Source organism: Brachyistius frenatus, unplaced genomic scaffold, assembly GCF_029030835.1.
Source record: "Brachyistius frenatus isolate BFR_SWC_R1_liver_20210118 unplaced genomic scaffold, ASM2903083v1 Contig_5, whole genome shotgun sequence".
NCBI lineage: Eukaryota > Metazoa > Chordata > Actinopteri > Embiotocidae > Brachyistius > Brachyistius frenatus.
In genome coordinates this window covers 7,524,681-7,542,094 of record NW_027210604.1, presented here as the reverse complement: position 1 = coordinate 7,542,094, position 17,414 = coordinate 7,524,681, and the positions used below count along the sequence as shown (strand labels likewise).

Genomic DNA, 17,414 nt, shown 5'->3' with positions numbered 1-17,414 from the left:
AATGTGGTATCATGTTCTTATTTTGTGCTGTTAGGCAAAACGCTTAAAAAAGGCTTATTAACTATGATTTTTTTTTTTTTTTTTTTTTTTTTTTTTTACAGCAGTAAAAGTACGATTAAAAAGCTTCATTCTTGTGTTTGGATGATGAGTTGCATGAATATCAACATCAACCTGTCAAAGATTAAAAATGATGACAATTATCCACAACTTTTCTCCTCTCTGTCCCTTTTTACATGTAGGATACGCTCATTTCCCAGCATGCTGCTCAAAAGGTGTGTTCAGTTATTCCTCCACCCAAACTGCACTTTGTTCCATTCATGCCCCCACTACTTTCAACACAAACTTCCCTGTTCCAGCACCCAACCTGGGCACTGCCGCCATGTTATTAAATGGGGGTGAATCAAGCTGCACAAAGCGAAACATGAAACCCGGATATAAATAAATTTTGACTTCAAAATAAAACTAAAACTTTAAACTTAAAAAAAATTATGACATTTAGCAAAGTGTATTAAACATTTGAGGAAGAATTACATTTTAATTAAAAAAAAAAATCATCATGTCTTTTTTTATGTGTAGACACAAGCAAATTCAAATAAAACTGTACTGTTTCCAGGTTACACCAAAAAGTTATAATAGCCCTATAAAAGTATAGCCTATATAGGCCTATATATTTTCCATATCATACTGCTTACAAGGCCTCTTTAATTTAACATAAGTTCTCATATTCATCAGTTGTAATGGTGTCCTTAAGTATAGCGCCTGGATAGTCTAGAATAAGCACAATTATCATTTACATTTAGAACTGGTCAAATATTAAGTTAAAAAGAATGGGAACATGACTCTCTTGCCAATTTTCAAGCTTTTCAGCAAACATTGAACACATTGATCGGTACTTAAAAGTATGGTCCTGCTGAAATGAAGACATTGGGACTTTTCACATAAGGAAAAGTAAGGCTGTAAATAATAAAATGAGTGATAACTGTGTTCCATTTTGCAATTCAGGGTCCTGGTATTGTGCATGTTGGCTCCCTGTCGCAGCTTATAAATATTGTTAAATATGCATTTGAGGCAGTTATAGTTAGGCATACCCACACCACCTATAATAGATAGCGCCATAGTTACTACATCCTAAAATACGATGTCATTATCAAGGAAACTACACAGGATGAAAACCTAAATCAAATCAAACAGTTAAAAGAAAACAAGTCAGCAATAGAAGCAATGCAAGATGTGAAATGATGTGTGTTGTGGAGTTGTTGTATGGAAGCATAAAAGAAGACTGATGCAGGTGGATGAGTGAGAGAGTGAATACATGCCATTTTTCATAGTCTGGAAGTCTCAAGTGAGCTGCATTAGCTGACAACTCTCTCCCATGTCTGCCAAGTTCCCTTAAAGATAGGTTAAGACCCCTCGGAGTGAGTCGGAAGGGATATCTCATAGTTTTAATCATTATTTGTAAGACTGATAAACAGTTCTTTTTGACAGTACAGACCCCTTCAAAGTTTTGTAGACTTCAGTTGTTTGAAATGTATGTTTTGCCCATTAATCTACACTCAAGAAGAAATTACGTTTTTCTTTTGCTCATTTCTTAAACGACAAACAGAAATTTGTTATTGACAATTGAATTGAAATCTGTATTCAGACCTATATACAGTATATTTATATATATTTTACAGTGCTCTTATTTTGAAAATTGTACCAGGAAGTTCCGGGTGTTCTTCCATTGCCATCTTGACGTCGGGTTTGAGGCAGGATGACAGCTGAACAGGTCGTAAAGGTACAGCAGCGCAGTCCGTACCACTAACAACAATCATACACGCGTTTTTAAAGAGAAGCGACGACACATTTCCGCGCTGTGACGCCTTTTTTTTTTTTTTCTTCCTCTACCAATCGGCCGACGTGTTTGAGTTTATTAGAGGACGGTAGCCGCTAACTTTGCGGACATTTTTTTGTTCCTTTTTCACCGAGAGAAAAAAGATCCGTGTCCGGATGTGCCATCAGTGTTGGGTTTTTCGCATGGCGTACGCACCTTTTCTAAAGCAGGATAGTGTTGATGTTTAGAGGGTCGTAGCAAGGAGGCCCTCGGGTCGACAGCTTACCCCACTAACATTAACTATAGTTCCCAAATTGCCGATTTGTGCGGGCAATAATCAACGAAATGATTGCGCAATAGAGAGGAAGAGAGACTATCTCAGTGTTGTGACTGGAGAGAGGAAGTCACCGGGAATACGTTTCTGTCTCCTGCTCTAAACCCGACAAGGACGTGTTTTTCAGGGCGTGTTGGAGCTTTTACAAGGGCGAGGAAAAAAGAAAGAATATTTTGAGTCCGTCCTGTGTGAGTGAGAGCGTGTGTATGTGCCTGTGAACCACTCTTTTGAGTCCCGGGAAAACCTTCACGATGACGGGCAGCACCCCAGCAGACATGGTGAGAGAGATTACTGTGAGTTCTTTCACACTTGACCATTTACGTCCATTCATTTCCTCAGGGTTTAAGATAATAATAATTCAAAAAAAAAAAAGCGGAACAGAGCAGCTTTGTTGAGGTTGTTCATTATTCTCCCACTTCCTGTTTCGTTGAATAGATTTTCTTCACGTAGCTATGAAGACCCAGTATGACTGAAAACATCCTTGTCATGCTTTAAGTTGGATTTGTGGACCTCCAGGGCTGCTTGAGAAACAAACTGTGGTAGCTGACGTGGTCCTTTTCGGTCTTTTTGCAAGGTGTTTGTGATAACTCGTGTCAACCTGACATTTTGGACCATTTTCAAATACATATTTTAAAGTTTCAGACTGCTGTTGACTCTCCTTAGTTTGAACCTCCATTAGCACGCTCTTGAAACTTCATTGTACCATAATCCATCACGGAGAGCGCCATGGTCTGCGTACATTATTGTTGATTCATTGTTGTTGATTTTTATGCCACACATACATCAATGGAGGACAACGGCTTCCTGGAAAAGTCAAAAGAATACACAGATTATAATCAAGAAAGTTTCAAGAGTCTATTCATTGATATTCATATCAATTAGCATAAAACAATGGTATCTGGGAAAAGTAGACAAAGTAAGATTATGCTCGAGCAAAATTCAGGAGTCTAGCTATTGATTATCATATTGTATGGAAGGGAATGGCAGACAATGACATCATGGAAAAGTTAACAAACAAATGCATTACACAATCAAGTTTCAAGTGTTTTCAAGTGTCCAGTAATTGATTTATGCTCTAATTAATGGAAGACAGTGGCATCATGGAAAAGTACGCAGAATAGGGAGATTACACTCAAGTAAGTTACAAGAGTCTAGCTATGGATTGGCACATTGTATGGAAGTGAATGGAAGACAGTGACATCTGTGAGGAGTAGACAAAATATACTTAGACTTAAGCAAGTTTCAAAAGTCTATAGTGACACGGTGAAGCCAATAGCATCCTGGAAAAGTAGACATAACACATAAACATGTCTAAACACAGCAACATGGTTTAGAAAAAAATGATTAACTTAGTTTTTTGATTAGTAAATAGAGTCCTGAGGGAACATATACAATTGTATCATGGTGAAAGTTGATTGTATTGGAATTACAGTGGAATTCCCAGTTTGATCATTCTGGCCACTCATCTAACACGATCATTCCTCTCAGATCTTGTCAGCCATGCTTTTATCAAATCAAGGCTCCGTCCCTTCACTGATGTCTGCGGTTATGTTTGACATTTCGGGATCCTCTAGCATCACAGACAGCAAGGCTGAAAAGAGACTGCAGTTTAGAGGGCTGGATGCTCTTTTTCCTGTTTCTGAGCTGTAATTGCCTTACAGCCAATACAACTCCTGTATATCACATGTTCACTGTAATGGCCTTTTAAATGGATAGTGAACTATGACCTCCTTGCCTTTGGTCATTATCAGGTGACTTCACAAGCCTTCCCACACCTTTTTAATCGCAATCTTCTTATTGCAAATTAGCTTGTTATGCATTGGCTCACTGACTGTGCTGTGTATTATGAGCCCTCATCAAAACGATTTATGTCCGCCTCTCGTTGGTAAGCAATTCCACAAATTAAAAGGGGTGTAAAATGAGTTTAGTCGGGTTTACCCAGTCTTAGACATAATATTTCCTTTCGGTCTGGCAGTTTGATGTCTGTCATCTTTTCTGCCAGTGCATTGTGACACTAAGAATACTTCCAGGTCTATGTATAGAAAGGATAAGCCACGTAATGTGCCCCTCCACATAGAGATCAGCTATCCCAGCTTTGCTTGTGCTCCTGCCTGTCCCAAGTTCAGCCGATCCCCTCAACAGCACGTCCATTATGTTGTCAGGATGTTGGGTTAATGCTGCGAGGAGGTTAGATGTGAGCTATGTATATGTGGTCCAGTCGAAGCTAAAGCATCTAAGTATAGATGCAAGGAATTTTCATGGATCATGGACATAATCATGAGCCGAAGGTTTCACTTTCTGACCTGTTATAACTGGAAACTAAATCCATGTGAATCCTAAAGAGCATTCATAGAAGGTTTCGTGTTATGTCACCATGTTGATGGATGCACGTGGCTTTATTCTGCATGAACTTGAGTCACAGTATTGTGGGTCAGTTTACAGTAATGGTGACTGTAAAATTCCTTCCATAGTGTTCTCTTTTGCATCATTTAGCAGGGCTAGGTGTCGTTCAAGAATCTTCGTTTTTGGTGCCGATACCTTGATTTCAATACCGATAGTTTTTTCTTTTACCAATTTTATATATTCTCGTTCAAGGAAACGAAAATTGCATCACACATTGGAGCAAAAATCTTTCGTTTTCATGCGTTTTAGAGTGGAGAGTGTAACCCGTTTTTATTTTTTTTATTTTTTTCTGTTGCTACAGTTAACAGTTTGCCTAACGTGCGTAAAACGCCTCACACGCAAGTTAACCCTACAATTTCCCGACGTTCTCGAAACGCATCACATGGAAGCTATCTCATGACAGAAAAATTTACAGCTCCTCCCGAATTGCCTCACATGGAAGCTATCTGTCAATCTGTTGATGCAACAATTCCCCTAAGTGTCCAGTAAACGCCTCACACTCTATCGGTAGATGCTAGCTTGCAGGCTGCACACAGAGAAGCCCCCTGTTACTGCAGCGTATGTAACGAAAATGTCTGGCCAAAAAGCAAATTGAAAAGAGTGAATTATAAGTTGTTCTGATGTAAGATTTAAGCTACGTAAGTTGAAACAGCGATTTTTATCTACTTGGGTGAGCTGCCCATGTAGAGGCTGTAATATGTTAACTGCTGACACCAATGAGATTCACTCTTCCTTAAATGGAACAAAAGTCACGCTTTTTTACAAGGGAAATGTGTTGGTGTTAATGTAGTGTACGGTATTGAACATTTTTTAACCAAATAACATGACATTTTTCGATGCTACTACAGAACCAATTCGGTCGGTGCCATGAAAGTGTCGAATTTTGGCACCCAGGCCTTTCATTCAGCCAGAGAACTTTGCTTTAGTGTCTCCAGCCTTCTGCTGAAGTGTCTTTAAGCAACACGCTGAATCCCTGCCAGCTGGTTTATAGCTCCGTTTGATTTGTCCTCAGAGAATTTCCCCGTGGGGGAAGTATCACATTATTATTGCCTCATTTATCGCCAGTGTCAGGCTTACAGCACATTTCTCCAATGGTAAAGCAGTACTATTTTTTTTTTCCACTGCTGACTTTCAAACATTGGTTTGAATTGGGTTTATTCATGCCGGCTCCAGGTTCATGTTATTAACATGCCAGCAGCAGAAACCTAAAAGGTCAAATTCTGCACATAAGTAAGACCTTACGGTTTTCTAATCTTCAGAACAATTGCTTCCCTTTGTGGTGTGGCTCAATCTATACATCAAACTAACTACTTGCATTCCCCAGGGAACTTTGGGGGGAAATATCAGCTATCAGCATTTAACTGACCCAGTGTGGCTGAAATCAGCTGCAGATGCACAGTACCCCCCCCCCACATACACACACACACACACACACACACACACACACACACACACACACACACACACACACACACACACACACACACACACCCGACTCCCTCTCAGCCTGTGGAAGGAGCAAGTGTACACACACATACATACTTATAAAGGCTGTATAGAGTAGGAGTGAGGGTAGGAGGAGAGGAGATTGCTGGTGCCAAACACAGTGGGTGAATGAATCTGAGCAAGAATAGGAGAAGGAGTAGTCATGCCTCTACAGAATGGAGGACTTTTTTTTTTTTTTTTTCCCCCCATCTTCGAATGGAGAAAAAGAGGAGGTGCGGACGGATAGAAATTACCTCAGAAGTACTGACGGGGTCGAAATGGTCTCCATGACAACAGTGGGACGCTCGGATCTGAGGTCTGGACAGGCCTCATTCATGACTGGAGTGTGTAAGAATGTGGAAGGATAGGTCGGCGTGCACTCGCAGGTATGTGTGTTGTAACAACAAGAGACAAGTCGGAGTAGCGCAGGAGAAGAATAAAGCAGTTCAGATAAGCTTCGCCGTGTGAAAGCACGGCAGACAAGGCATGAGAGTCCCAAGGAGCACAGAGTGAATTTCAAACATCACCGCTTTCAACATGTCCCGGCACAGCAGACAAGATGGGGGGATCGAGCTACACAGATCTGCCTGGCACGTACTGAAGGAAGCACACGAGGGTTTCACATTATCATAACAGCTCATCATATACAATTGGTGCCTTTTGTTTACTAATGCTTGTTAAAAGCTATTCATGAAACAACTTTTGGATTAGTCTGGTTACGTCGCTGTTCACATCTCAGATGTTTTTAGTGATCCATAACAAGTACAGAACATTAATCAGCAACTATTCTTAAGTGTAAGATGTTTGTTTTCTTCACTTTTGTTATAGAATTTTGTACCAATGGTTCATCATGCCTCCCCCCCCCCCACCTTCCCGCCTAATATCCTTGCATATCTTATTGTTTTATAGATTCTCTTATCATTTAGATCTTGGGGTCTCTGATGGATTGTAGTGGCTCAAGCCTGATCCGTGTTAAATACCCATGAACTGTGTTTTAAAATATGTATGGTACTACTTCAAGATGCTTTACTGAGTCTATTGTCGTGTTCTCACTGCGGGTCCTCACCAGGGTGGGAACAGGTGTTGTGCTTACTGCCATTGATGAGAATGAGATTTTTTACGTTTCCTGCCTGTCCATTGTTGTACCAGGAATGTTCTGATGAACGTCTGACAGACCAAAAACGTAAAGAAATTAAAATACTGATTAATGATATATAATGACGGTTTCAGCATCTTTGAGAAGATTCATTGGGATGGAGTGGAGTCAATCCTGCACAGCAATAATGCAGAAAATGAAGTAGTCCAGGCTTCTCTAATGTGACTGTTAAGAACTTGTGATGGACATTTTAATGAAGTAATCAGTTAATGGAAGGTTAATCGATAATGAAAATAATTGTTAGTTTCAGCTCTAGCTCGGAAAACAATCAGAGCTTTTTAAGCAGGATTGAGACTGGAAACATACAACGGATGTGAAGTTGAAACTGAGGGTAGCTACACAAGGTTGTGATAGAAACCACTAAGAGCAGTTAATTTAACTTAAACAACGTAACTGCTTGGCTTCTTCTCCTGGTCAGAAGAGGCGACAGTAACACACGATCCTGATATTATATGATATGAAGACATAAAGACTGTTAGCACTCACGCTCACCCATACGCTCACAGCGGGTAGTATTGAGACACCCCGTCATTTGTGCAGCAGTGAGAACATGTTAATTTGTGTCAGATGTGGCATTCGCAACTCTGACTCCCAAAGTCCAGGAAGTACGATAGAACATTTCAACCCTTCAAACGTCTGGTGGAATTGTTCATCCTCAATAATTAGCAGGTTTCTGTTGCTTTGAATTTAGAAATTTGAAGAGCCATTTTCACCTTTCACAGCATGGCATTTTTCGTAATGACGATGCTCAGGATCATAAACTACTGCCTGAAAAGAAGCCAAAGAATCTGCATTTTCGATCACTTGGACTCACTTCATTAACATTTCAGTTCTCACACCGTCATTATATCCGTATGAGCTCTTAAAGGAAGTTGCTGTCCTTTCGGGGCTGCAAATAATGTTTATTTTTATTACTCATCAATCTGACAATTGTTTTTTTTAATTAACTGATTAATAATTTAAATAATAATAATTAAAATTATTTGGAAAAATGTGTTTAACAAATTCCCAGAGCCCGAAGTATGTTTTTTAATGTGTTGTGGCCGACAAACAGTCCAAAACTTAATGACATTAAGTTTACTGTTGTAAAAGACGAAACCAGAACTAACTCAAACATGAGAAGTGAGAAACAATGGATTTGTAACATTTTCACTTGGGAAGACAACAATTTTAAGTATAAAATGATCGCCTTTTAATTTTCTGATGAATGATGAATTGCCAAATGGCTTAAGCTCTAATGTTTTTTTTTTTATTTAAAAAAAAAAATAATAATTTCTGATCGCTTAAATTGTGCCACTCTGACTGTTTATGAACTTACCGTCTGTCCAGTTCAGTGGATTATTGTTTTACTGTGTCAGTATGTGGCTAAACGTTGCTCTGTGTGTGGTGTTGAAAGCAGTTCATAGTTCACTCCTGCATTGACCCCTCCGGCTACAAAGAAACACACACCCTCCGTAAGAGAGTCAGAGGTTAGGGTCAGAGGTCGGCGGCGTGTTGGTCACGGATGAAAGAACAATGGGTCGGGGAAATCCTTGCTGCTGGAAAAACAGCACTTCCTGCACCTTTCCAACGCCAGCTGAGCTCGGCGTGAATGACGCCGAGAAGCGAGAGGCAGAAAAGTCCGCGGGCGTTCTTCAGCCTCGGGCTGGAGCTGCTAACGAGGCTTTGATTGACACGCGCGGAGGGAAGGAGAACACGGCTGAATCCTGACAGTGCCGGTTAGATGAAGCATGTCAGTGGATATACGTATGTGTTACTGATGCCATGTGTTGCCAGTCTGAGTCACGGGCCCGGGTTACATCATCCCGCCCCGGTGCAGCAGTTGATGTATTGACTCTGACATTGTCACATGTAGGCCTCGCGGAGCCATGGAAAGTTCTGATGGCAGCTCCGGAGGTGCAGAGAGCGCTACTCTAGTCACGGTCATTTCAAGCGCGTCCAGACGTTGGTGACGAAAAGTTCGGCAGCGAGAACATCTATTCTGTTTAAGATGAGCGACTTACGGTAAAGCCCAGAGTTTGATTGATCTGATCGGAAAAGGAACGGCTGTGAAAGTTTGTTGATCCGTTTCCGGACTGTCGTTTATCTTTTAGACGTTGCTTTGTGTCTGCGGGACAGATTGTATTGCATTTAGTTTTTAATCACATTTGCTAGCATCAGCAAAGCTTTTGTCGATGTATATGTCCAGCAGTCCACTGTGATTATGTCCAGTTTATTCAATTGTATTGACGCATGTGCACAATACCAGCAGGAAGCTCTATTGAGATCTTTTCCATTGATTGCTTATGTAACTGCTTTTTGCTTATGTATGTCTGTGTGTTCTTCATTGTGTCATGTGTCTCGGCATGTGCAAACTGTGTGTTGTCCTCGATGAACAGTGACATCCTGCCGCACTGATCTAGGGTCCCACTTTCAACACTGCTCCTTACCTTACCCTACCAGTTATTCATATATCATTGAATATATGTTGTTGTTGCTGATAAAAATAAATAAATAAACAAAATATAACATTTTCAGGTAACGACAAATAAAAACTTTTGTTGAATTTCTGAACCTGAACAGTGCATAAACAGTGTAGTGTGAAGCCGTGGTGGATTTTTCACCCGCTATCTCAAACACGACTTGCTCCAGGGCAGGTTATGTCCGCTGCACAAATTACCACGGCGATGCATCCCAATAGGAAGTAAACAACCGTCATAGTCCTAAAAAACCAGAGCTAAACCACAGTTAGGGTTAAACCTGGAGCACGTCCTACACGTCTCTGGTTTCTTTTACGGTTTTGCGCTTGTGGCACAAAGCTAAGACGGCAAACCAAAGGAACGCAGAGTGGATGAAGAACGAGAGACACACTGGCAGCAGTTGTGGAGGAACAATCCTTCAATATACAGCCGGCATATTACACACAACACTTCAAGTGCCTGAACATATTGGTTGGATTGCGCTTTCTCTGAGCAAAGGTGATAAACACCAACAAAGTCAGCAGGTTTTCGTGATGTTTGCATTTAGTCTGGATGCTATCACTTGTTCTTCCTCTATTGAGATGCTTGCAGTGAATAATCGGGTTTAAAGTTGGAGGTTTGTGTTCTGTAATGCTCATGATAATTTAAGCTAGATACGGATTCCAGAAAGCAAACTTGAATAAGCATCAAGCTGAAATCTTTAGTGTGAAGCCAGCTATTAGATTCCCTCACTCTCCAGGCTGGAAAGGGAGACCTGTCTCTTTTGTTGTCGGATTGCATTTCTGATCAGCTCCGCTGGAAGACTGAATAGTTTTGAGTAACTCGGAGGATTTTGTAAAGGAGAAGTCAGGGTGAAAATCCCCCTCTTTTCTGCAGTCAGTGTTGGCAGGTATGGCTTTGCACAGGCTCAGGAATGTCTTGAACTACTTCACCAGTTGAAGCGGACACTTCTGGTCTACACTTCTGATTCTGGACCGGATCTCTCTCTCTCTCTCTCGACAATGACTGGGTACTTGTTGTATAATTTACGACCTTGATATTAGCACCACGGGAGCAATGACAGTGACGGAATATATTCAAAGTTCCTCCATGAGCATTTTCTCCGTAGTTCATGTGGACACTGAACACCTCAGGACAGAAGTAAAGTGATGACACTCTTCAGCTTTGGGTGTGAGTGTGACTAACACGCGAGTAATGCTAACTTCACCCAGTGTGCCTGCAGCCGCTTTTGAAGCACGTTTCGGTGTTTTGTCCACAAATTTATGCGTGTGCACATTGGCATGAAGAAACCAGCTGAAGCACAACCTGTTCTTCCTGTTCAGAGTGACGTGTTAAGTGTTGGTGTTGCCAGTCAAGTAACACCCACGCCAGTTCACTTCAGCTCCAGATCCCAGCACAAACTGAGCTCTATCTAAAGGCCATTGTTTGCATGTGACGATGCTGAGCTTCTGCTTTTGGCACCGCACCATTTGGTCCCTTATATCGCTCTAAAAAAATCTTAGCTGGCCAACCAAGAAACAGAAGCTGCAACTGTTTAATTGTATTTCCTGGAAATTGTATCTCCCAACATAATGCTGTTAAAGGCCTTCTCCACAGTAGCGCCAATATAATTGTAGTGAGGAAATACTAATCCTAATGCCAAATCCTACACATTTTTGTGTAATTATAGAATGTGATCTCCTCTTATAATTCATTAAAGCCCCCCCCCCTCCCCACAACCCCCCAAAACATTTCCAAAGATGTGACCCTGGTGCCTTCCATGACTTTTAAGTTGCACAAAATAGGCAACTCATCAGCTTCATGGTAAAATGAAAGAAAAGGAGAAGTTGAGCCGCCATCTGATTCTACAGAAACGAAAGTCATAAGATCTCAGTTGGCTGAAGTGAGAAAGCAAGAGGAGGAAGAGGAACTTGAGTTGAGAAAGAGTCACAGAGTGAGTCATAAAGAGGAAGATGAGCTGCCCAACAACAGGTCATTATACGTTCATTAGAAGAAAACCAAGTGAGAAACTTTTGTTCCTTGATATCATTCCTCCATCAACTGAGCTGCTTGTGTTTTGCCAAAACGTAATGCAACTCCCTCAGAAGCTCCTTAGATAATACATTTCTAATAGAAATTCTGCACATGTGCATACGTATACTATACTGATTTCAGTTGTACACCGGGCATTGATTGCATTGCCAAACTCATTGGTCTTGATACTGTCTCTTGTTCTATTGTTATTGGCATTCAACTGATGTTATGGGAGGCGAACTTTACATAAAGCTGTGGGACTGTAATTTCCCTCTGTGGATAATAACGTATTTCTCTGCGAGTCTAAAAACGGGAGTAGAAAGAGAGAGAGAGAGAGAGAGAGAGAGAGAGAGAGAGAGAGAGAGAGTGTGTGTGTGTGTGTGTGTGTGTGTGTGTGTGTGTGTGTGTGTGTGTGTGTGTGTGTGTGTGTGTGCGTGCGTGGGGTGTTGGTGTTTGACTAGCCCAATAAGAGGAGTCTTTCAGCTGCACTGGAAACAATTTCCAGCTGAGGAGACATTTATATTAAAGCTTCGCTTTGCCAGCACAGACTGTATATGCGTGCGCCAGAGCCGCCGGCGAGCACGAATCAGCTGTCCTTCTCTCTGATGCATTTTCTGACAGTCTGCCATTTATAAATCAGTGCTTAAATCTGTCCTGATATCGAACGCCCTGTGCCAGCGCAGTCAGACAAGACAATACGTACCGGCGGAATTAGAGGGTCCGTGTTGAGACTCTTTGGGTCCCGCGCAGGGCAGGGATGATCCACAGCGCAGTCATTCAAAGGTCAGGCCTCATCGACCGGATGTTCCGACAGGTTCCGACGACGGCCAGCCGTCCTCACGCAATATACCTGTAACCCAGACTTTTAACCTGTTGTGGTTGATGATCAGAACATTTCCCTCTTTTTTTTTTTAGCTTTCAAAATGCAAATCGTCTGACGAGTTTCTGTGCGCAGGCCTGGCTCAGCAGCAACATGTCGGGCTTTTAATATCTTCATGGAATCACACAAGAGCAGCAGCTTTACATTTTCGTGTCTTTCAAATAAAATAACATGTCCTACGTTTTTCCAAGCACAGATACATTGTGATATTTTTATTATTTAAAAACAATCAAAAGTCAGTAAATCCTTAAATTTGAGGAGCTGAAGCGTGAAAAGGTTTGGATGATAACATGAGCCAACCTCAGAATCAAATATTTAAGGGGTCACTTTGTGAACAGACACACCGGTAATCCTGCAAATTTTTCACATTACTCTAAAGTTTTTGTCTCAAATACTTTTGACAGTTTTCTCTATAACTTCAGTGTGTCTATGCGCCCAACATAACAAGACTGACTCCTCAGTATACACCGTACACTGATTCTCATGCTGAAACAATGTCAAGCTTTTCTTGAACAGGACGTGAAGGTATATTTGGAAGCTGTAATGGCAACTGAAAATTGGCAGGAATGTATTTTTGCCCTTCTTTGGTTTTCATGATTTCCAATGAAATCTCAGGATATAGACCTTTTTCCACTGCAGATGTTTTTACTTGTCATTGTTGTGAAAACACAGGTGAATTTATGACGGCTGTATTCCACTTAGGAGAGGGACACTTAATGGAACTGAGTCTTCTTTAATACACCTGTGCCCTCCCTCCGATGACAGGTCAAAATGTCTGCCGTGAAAATAGGTCTCTTCACGCAGATACACGGAGATGTGATGTGGAAAACGGGCAATGAGCAATAAAGAGGCAGAGATCACTGAAGAGTTAAAGATAGAGCTCAAAGAGGGGGGATGTGTGTGTGTGTGTGTGTGTGTGTGTGTATGTGTGTGTGTGTGTGTGTATGTGTGTGTGTGTGTGTGTGTGAGAGAGAGAGAGAAAGAGAGAGAGAGAGCAGGGAGAGAGGGTGTATTTGGCCTTCATGCTGTCTTGCACAAATTTGTCATTTCGTGTTGGATGCTATGGAGCACTATGACTATGAATATCTCTAATGATCCCGGCAGGGGTTTGTTTGTGTGTGTGTGTGTGTGTGTGTGTGTGTGTATGCGTGTTCGTATCTGAACAAGCTAGCAGTAATGAAGCATTGGACCTTGGACTAGAATGATGGAGGGCTTTTCAGCTATATATCCCACTCAGTTTCTCATAATGAGGAACAATGGTTTATCTTGAGGGAAGCAGCAGAACTTTGACTCACGCAGAGGACATCAGATTTCAACCTATAGTTTAATTACACATTTCTGCGAAGTGGCTTCCCTGTGCCAGAGATCAGTTGGCTAAATGTGCGGGTATGGCGGCGTTGCCTGGCTCTTAAATCAGTATTCTAGGCAAAGCTCGGATGCTTGTAGGTGAGTAAAGCTGGCACATTTTAGCGAAGTTTAGCTGACTTCCATTTGGCTTGGCACAGTCTTTTCAGTCAGCTGATCGGAGTCCAGTCACAACTCGTAGTACGGTGCAGTTCAAAGATCACTGGGACCATTCAGGCTCAGAGGTGCAATAATGCGGTTTAATTTTTAATCTGAAGGTGACTGTGTTGAATAAACAGGCCTCGCTAAACTGGTTAAACTGCCTCTACATGCCCCCTGGTATGAATTTATACTCTCAGGTGGAAAAGTGCAAAGGCAAGCCTCCCTGATTTTGTCATTCGGATCCATACTTTCTGCTGCCTTGTAATGGAACAATGTTTGTTCCCCTCCTCCCTCCTCCCTGCTCCCTCCTCCCTCCTTCCTCCTTCCTGTTGTTGCTTGTAAAACTAGTTGCTTCCATCACCTCCCCACTGAGGCTCCTTTCTTCCTGTTGTTCACAACACAAACATAACCAGTGGCTCAAAGCGCACACCAGAAAACAATGAAAGCAGAAAAGGAAACCCATAAAGGTGTATGTTTTACATACTGCAGGCACCAAGAGGAACACACGCATTTGATGAATTCATTTGACTATATTCTTACATAAACATGAATACATTTGCATTTTTGGTTTCCATGGAGATGGCTCGAAGTCTGGATTCTCTGTTGAATTATTGAGACCACAGTTTGTGATGCAAGTAGATGTATGAATGAAATCTAACACAACACCACAAAGACTTTCAAACATGACAGTATGGGTGTACACGTGGCAGCGAACTGAAAATGAACATTTGCAGGCTTCACATCGATAACACTCATTGCAGCGCTGCTTCATTTATTGCTGCTCTGTTTAATTAGGTTATATTAAATTATACAGGATTGTAGCGTAATGTGTCCATCCTTTTGTAGTCTCTAATGTACCTGCTCTTTGCTCTTGTAAACCTCACTGTCTGTTTTCAAGCTTTATATGATTTGGTTACAAGTTGTGCCAGGAGACTAAAAGTGGAAACTTGCTTTAAGAATGTGTTTGTTTGTTATGTTTTGTATTCCACCTGTTCGCTTAAAGATGTTATAAATTGTTTTCTTTCCTAAATAGGTGTGCGTGTGCGTGTGTGTGTGTGTGTGTTAGTAATACCCCCGGTTTCTCTCCAGTACCATCTGGTAAATTCCAGCACAGAGGGCATTTTAGCTTGCCAGCTTGCTCTCTCTCTCTCTCTCTCTCTCTCTCTCTCACACACACACACACACACACACACACACACACACACACACACACACACACACACACACACACACACACACACACACACACACTCTCTCTCTCTCTCTCTCTCTCTCTCTCTCTCTCTCTCTCTCTCTCTCTCTCTCTCTCTCTCTCTCTCTCTCTCTCTCTCTCTCTCTCTCTCTCTCTCTCTCTCTCTCTCTCACACACACACACACACACACACACTGAGACATACACTCAGACATTCACGTGCACACACCCATTTTTCTCCTCTACACACACTCAGCATCACGTGAGTTGGGACTGCAGGGCAGTGCTCTTTTCCGAAGAAATGCAGCGTTGTGGATATAACTTCTGCCTCCCAGCCGTTCCGATTCTCTACTCTGATGTGTCCTCTCTTTTTCACGTTACATCAGTTTATATTTTTTCATTATTTCTAAGCTCGATGGATGAGGAGGCTTATTTTCACGAGTAAAACAGATTTTTATTTGTCTGTCGGGAGCAAAACCCTTCCCAAATGATCCTTCCAAAAAGGAAGGCAAATACATCTGTGAATGCCTATTAAACCATCTTATTCTCCGAATTCTCACATTGTAGAAAATGTGGGACTGGCTTTATGAATAACTATAGCTGCGAATGTGAAATTAATTCAATTAATAATGAATTAAATGAATATAACTGCAGGGAAATATAAAAACTTGAATTACAGGTGCGGACATGTAGCGCAGGCAGAAGCTTGTGCTTGGAAACGACAACCTCAAAGGTTACAAATCAAGCTAATCCTGACTGCAGGGGATCGGCTGCACGCTGCCGGGGAGACCACCTAGGAAAGAGGATGGGGGGAAAGAGAGGGGGGGGGGGTGTTTGTAGAGAGGCAGGAGAGAGGAAGGAGGGGCGATACAGGGGGGAGGCAGAGGTCACCTCGGAGTCTGTAGTTCTGTTGGAAGGGAGGGAGGAAGGAGGGAGACCAGGACGGGGATGCTTTATATGTTTTCACATAGCAGGGGCCAGAAAAACACAGGGGGAGGGAGTCACATCGGCGAGACACCCTGCCATGGAAGTGAAGGAGAGGGAGAGGAGGGAGAGGGGGGAGAGGGGGAACAGGAGGCGTGAGCAGACAGGACTGCTGCAGAGCAAATGGTAGGACGAAGGAGGTAGAGGACAGGAGGTCCTCTCTTTAGTGCCATCATCAGCAATCAACAACCCTCTGTGTGGTCCCCTCACACAGGCGACATGCTGACACGTGGCACGGTGGCCTTTGGGGGAATGTGTCTGGTGTTGGTAGCTGTTTTTTTTTTGTTTTTGTTTTTTCAGTGCCTGAGCAGACAGATTATGGAAAGTCAGCCAAAAATTCAGCAAAAGAATGTACAGAAACAAAAGTCAAAACAAAAGCCACAAAGTTTAATAGAGATTACAGCAAGTACGCTTACTTCCACATTGTCTTTTGAAATCAGCACCTGGATATCTTTATAACAGTTTAGGCGCTTATCAAGAACATTTACCTTGACATGATATTTTACCAATCCTACTTGCTGATCAGTGCTGTTTTAAATACGGGGATATCAGTGCATGTTAGTGCAGGTTTTTACATAAATAGGTTTCCCAGAAAGGCACACTTGTCATACGAGAAGTGACGGCAATAGTTGCGTAATAGATGAGCGCTAGCTGTGAACGGGAGGTTGGTGGAGGCCAAAATGTATCCTACATTTGACGTTGGGAAAGGTGTGACGGAAGGAGTTTCTGAAGCTATTCAATCACCTCGTAAGCAGATTGTGATGAGGGCGGTGTACCTCATCACATCTGCTGCATCACCGTTTCGCCCCCTTTTCAGAGCCGGAACTGTCGGGACCAAAGTGTCAAATAGCTGTTGGTTTCCTTTGCTTTCACACAGTGTGTATCTGGAGCAGCAGGGGGATGTTATTAGTCGATGAACTGGAGCATGTGGGTTTCAATTTCCATGTAGGCAAACATCCGTCTCGCTGAAATCCTTATCAGCTCCAGATGAGCTGAGCTTTCTCTCTCTAACTTTTTGACTTCTGGGTCAACCGGGGAAAGCACAAATTCAATACCTATTTTACATCACCTTCCCTTTTTGCTCAACCAATGGTGACAGCCATCAGATATGTCTTTATTTCACTGTATGGTATTAGTTATTTTATTCCTTGTCTCATCTCCGGCCTTGTAGTTCAGTGGGAGAGAGGGA

The 17,414-nt window shown here is 42.1% G+C and overlaps 1 protein-coding gene across 3 annotated transcripts in view; it reads left to right on the top strand.

The window, feature by feature from the left end:
* The first annotated feature begins 1,719 nt into the window (after positions 1–1,719).
* Positions 1,720–17,414, top strand: part of ubl3a (ubiquitin-like 3a) — a 33,909-nt gene continuing 18,214 nt past the window's right edge. Inside the window, exon 1 of one of the 3 annotated variants that reach the window (XM_069720106.1) lies at positions 1,720–1,777. In XM_069720106.1, the coding sequence (XP_069576207.1) occupies positions 1,754–1,777 (24 nt within the window). In that variant the 5' untranslated portion in view covers positions 1,720–1,753. The other 2 variants (XM_069720098.1, XM_069720092.1) reach the window with 2 other exon arrangements.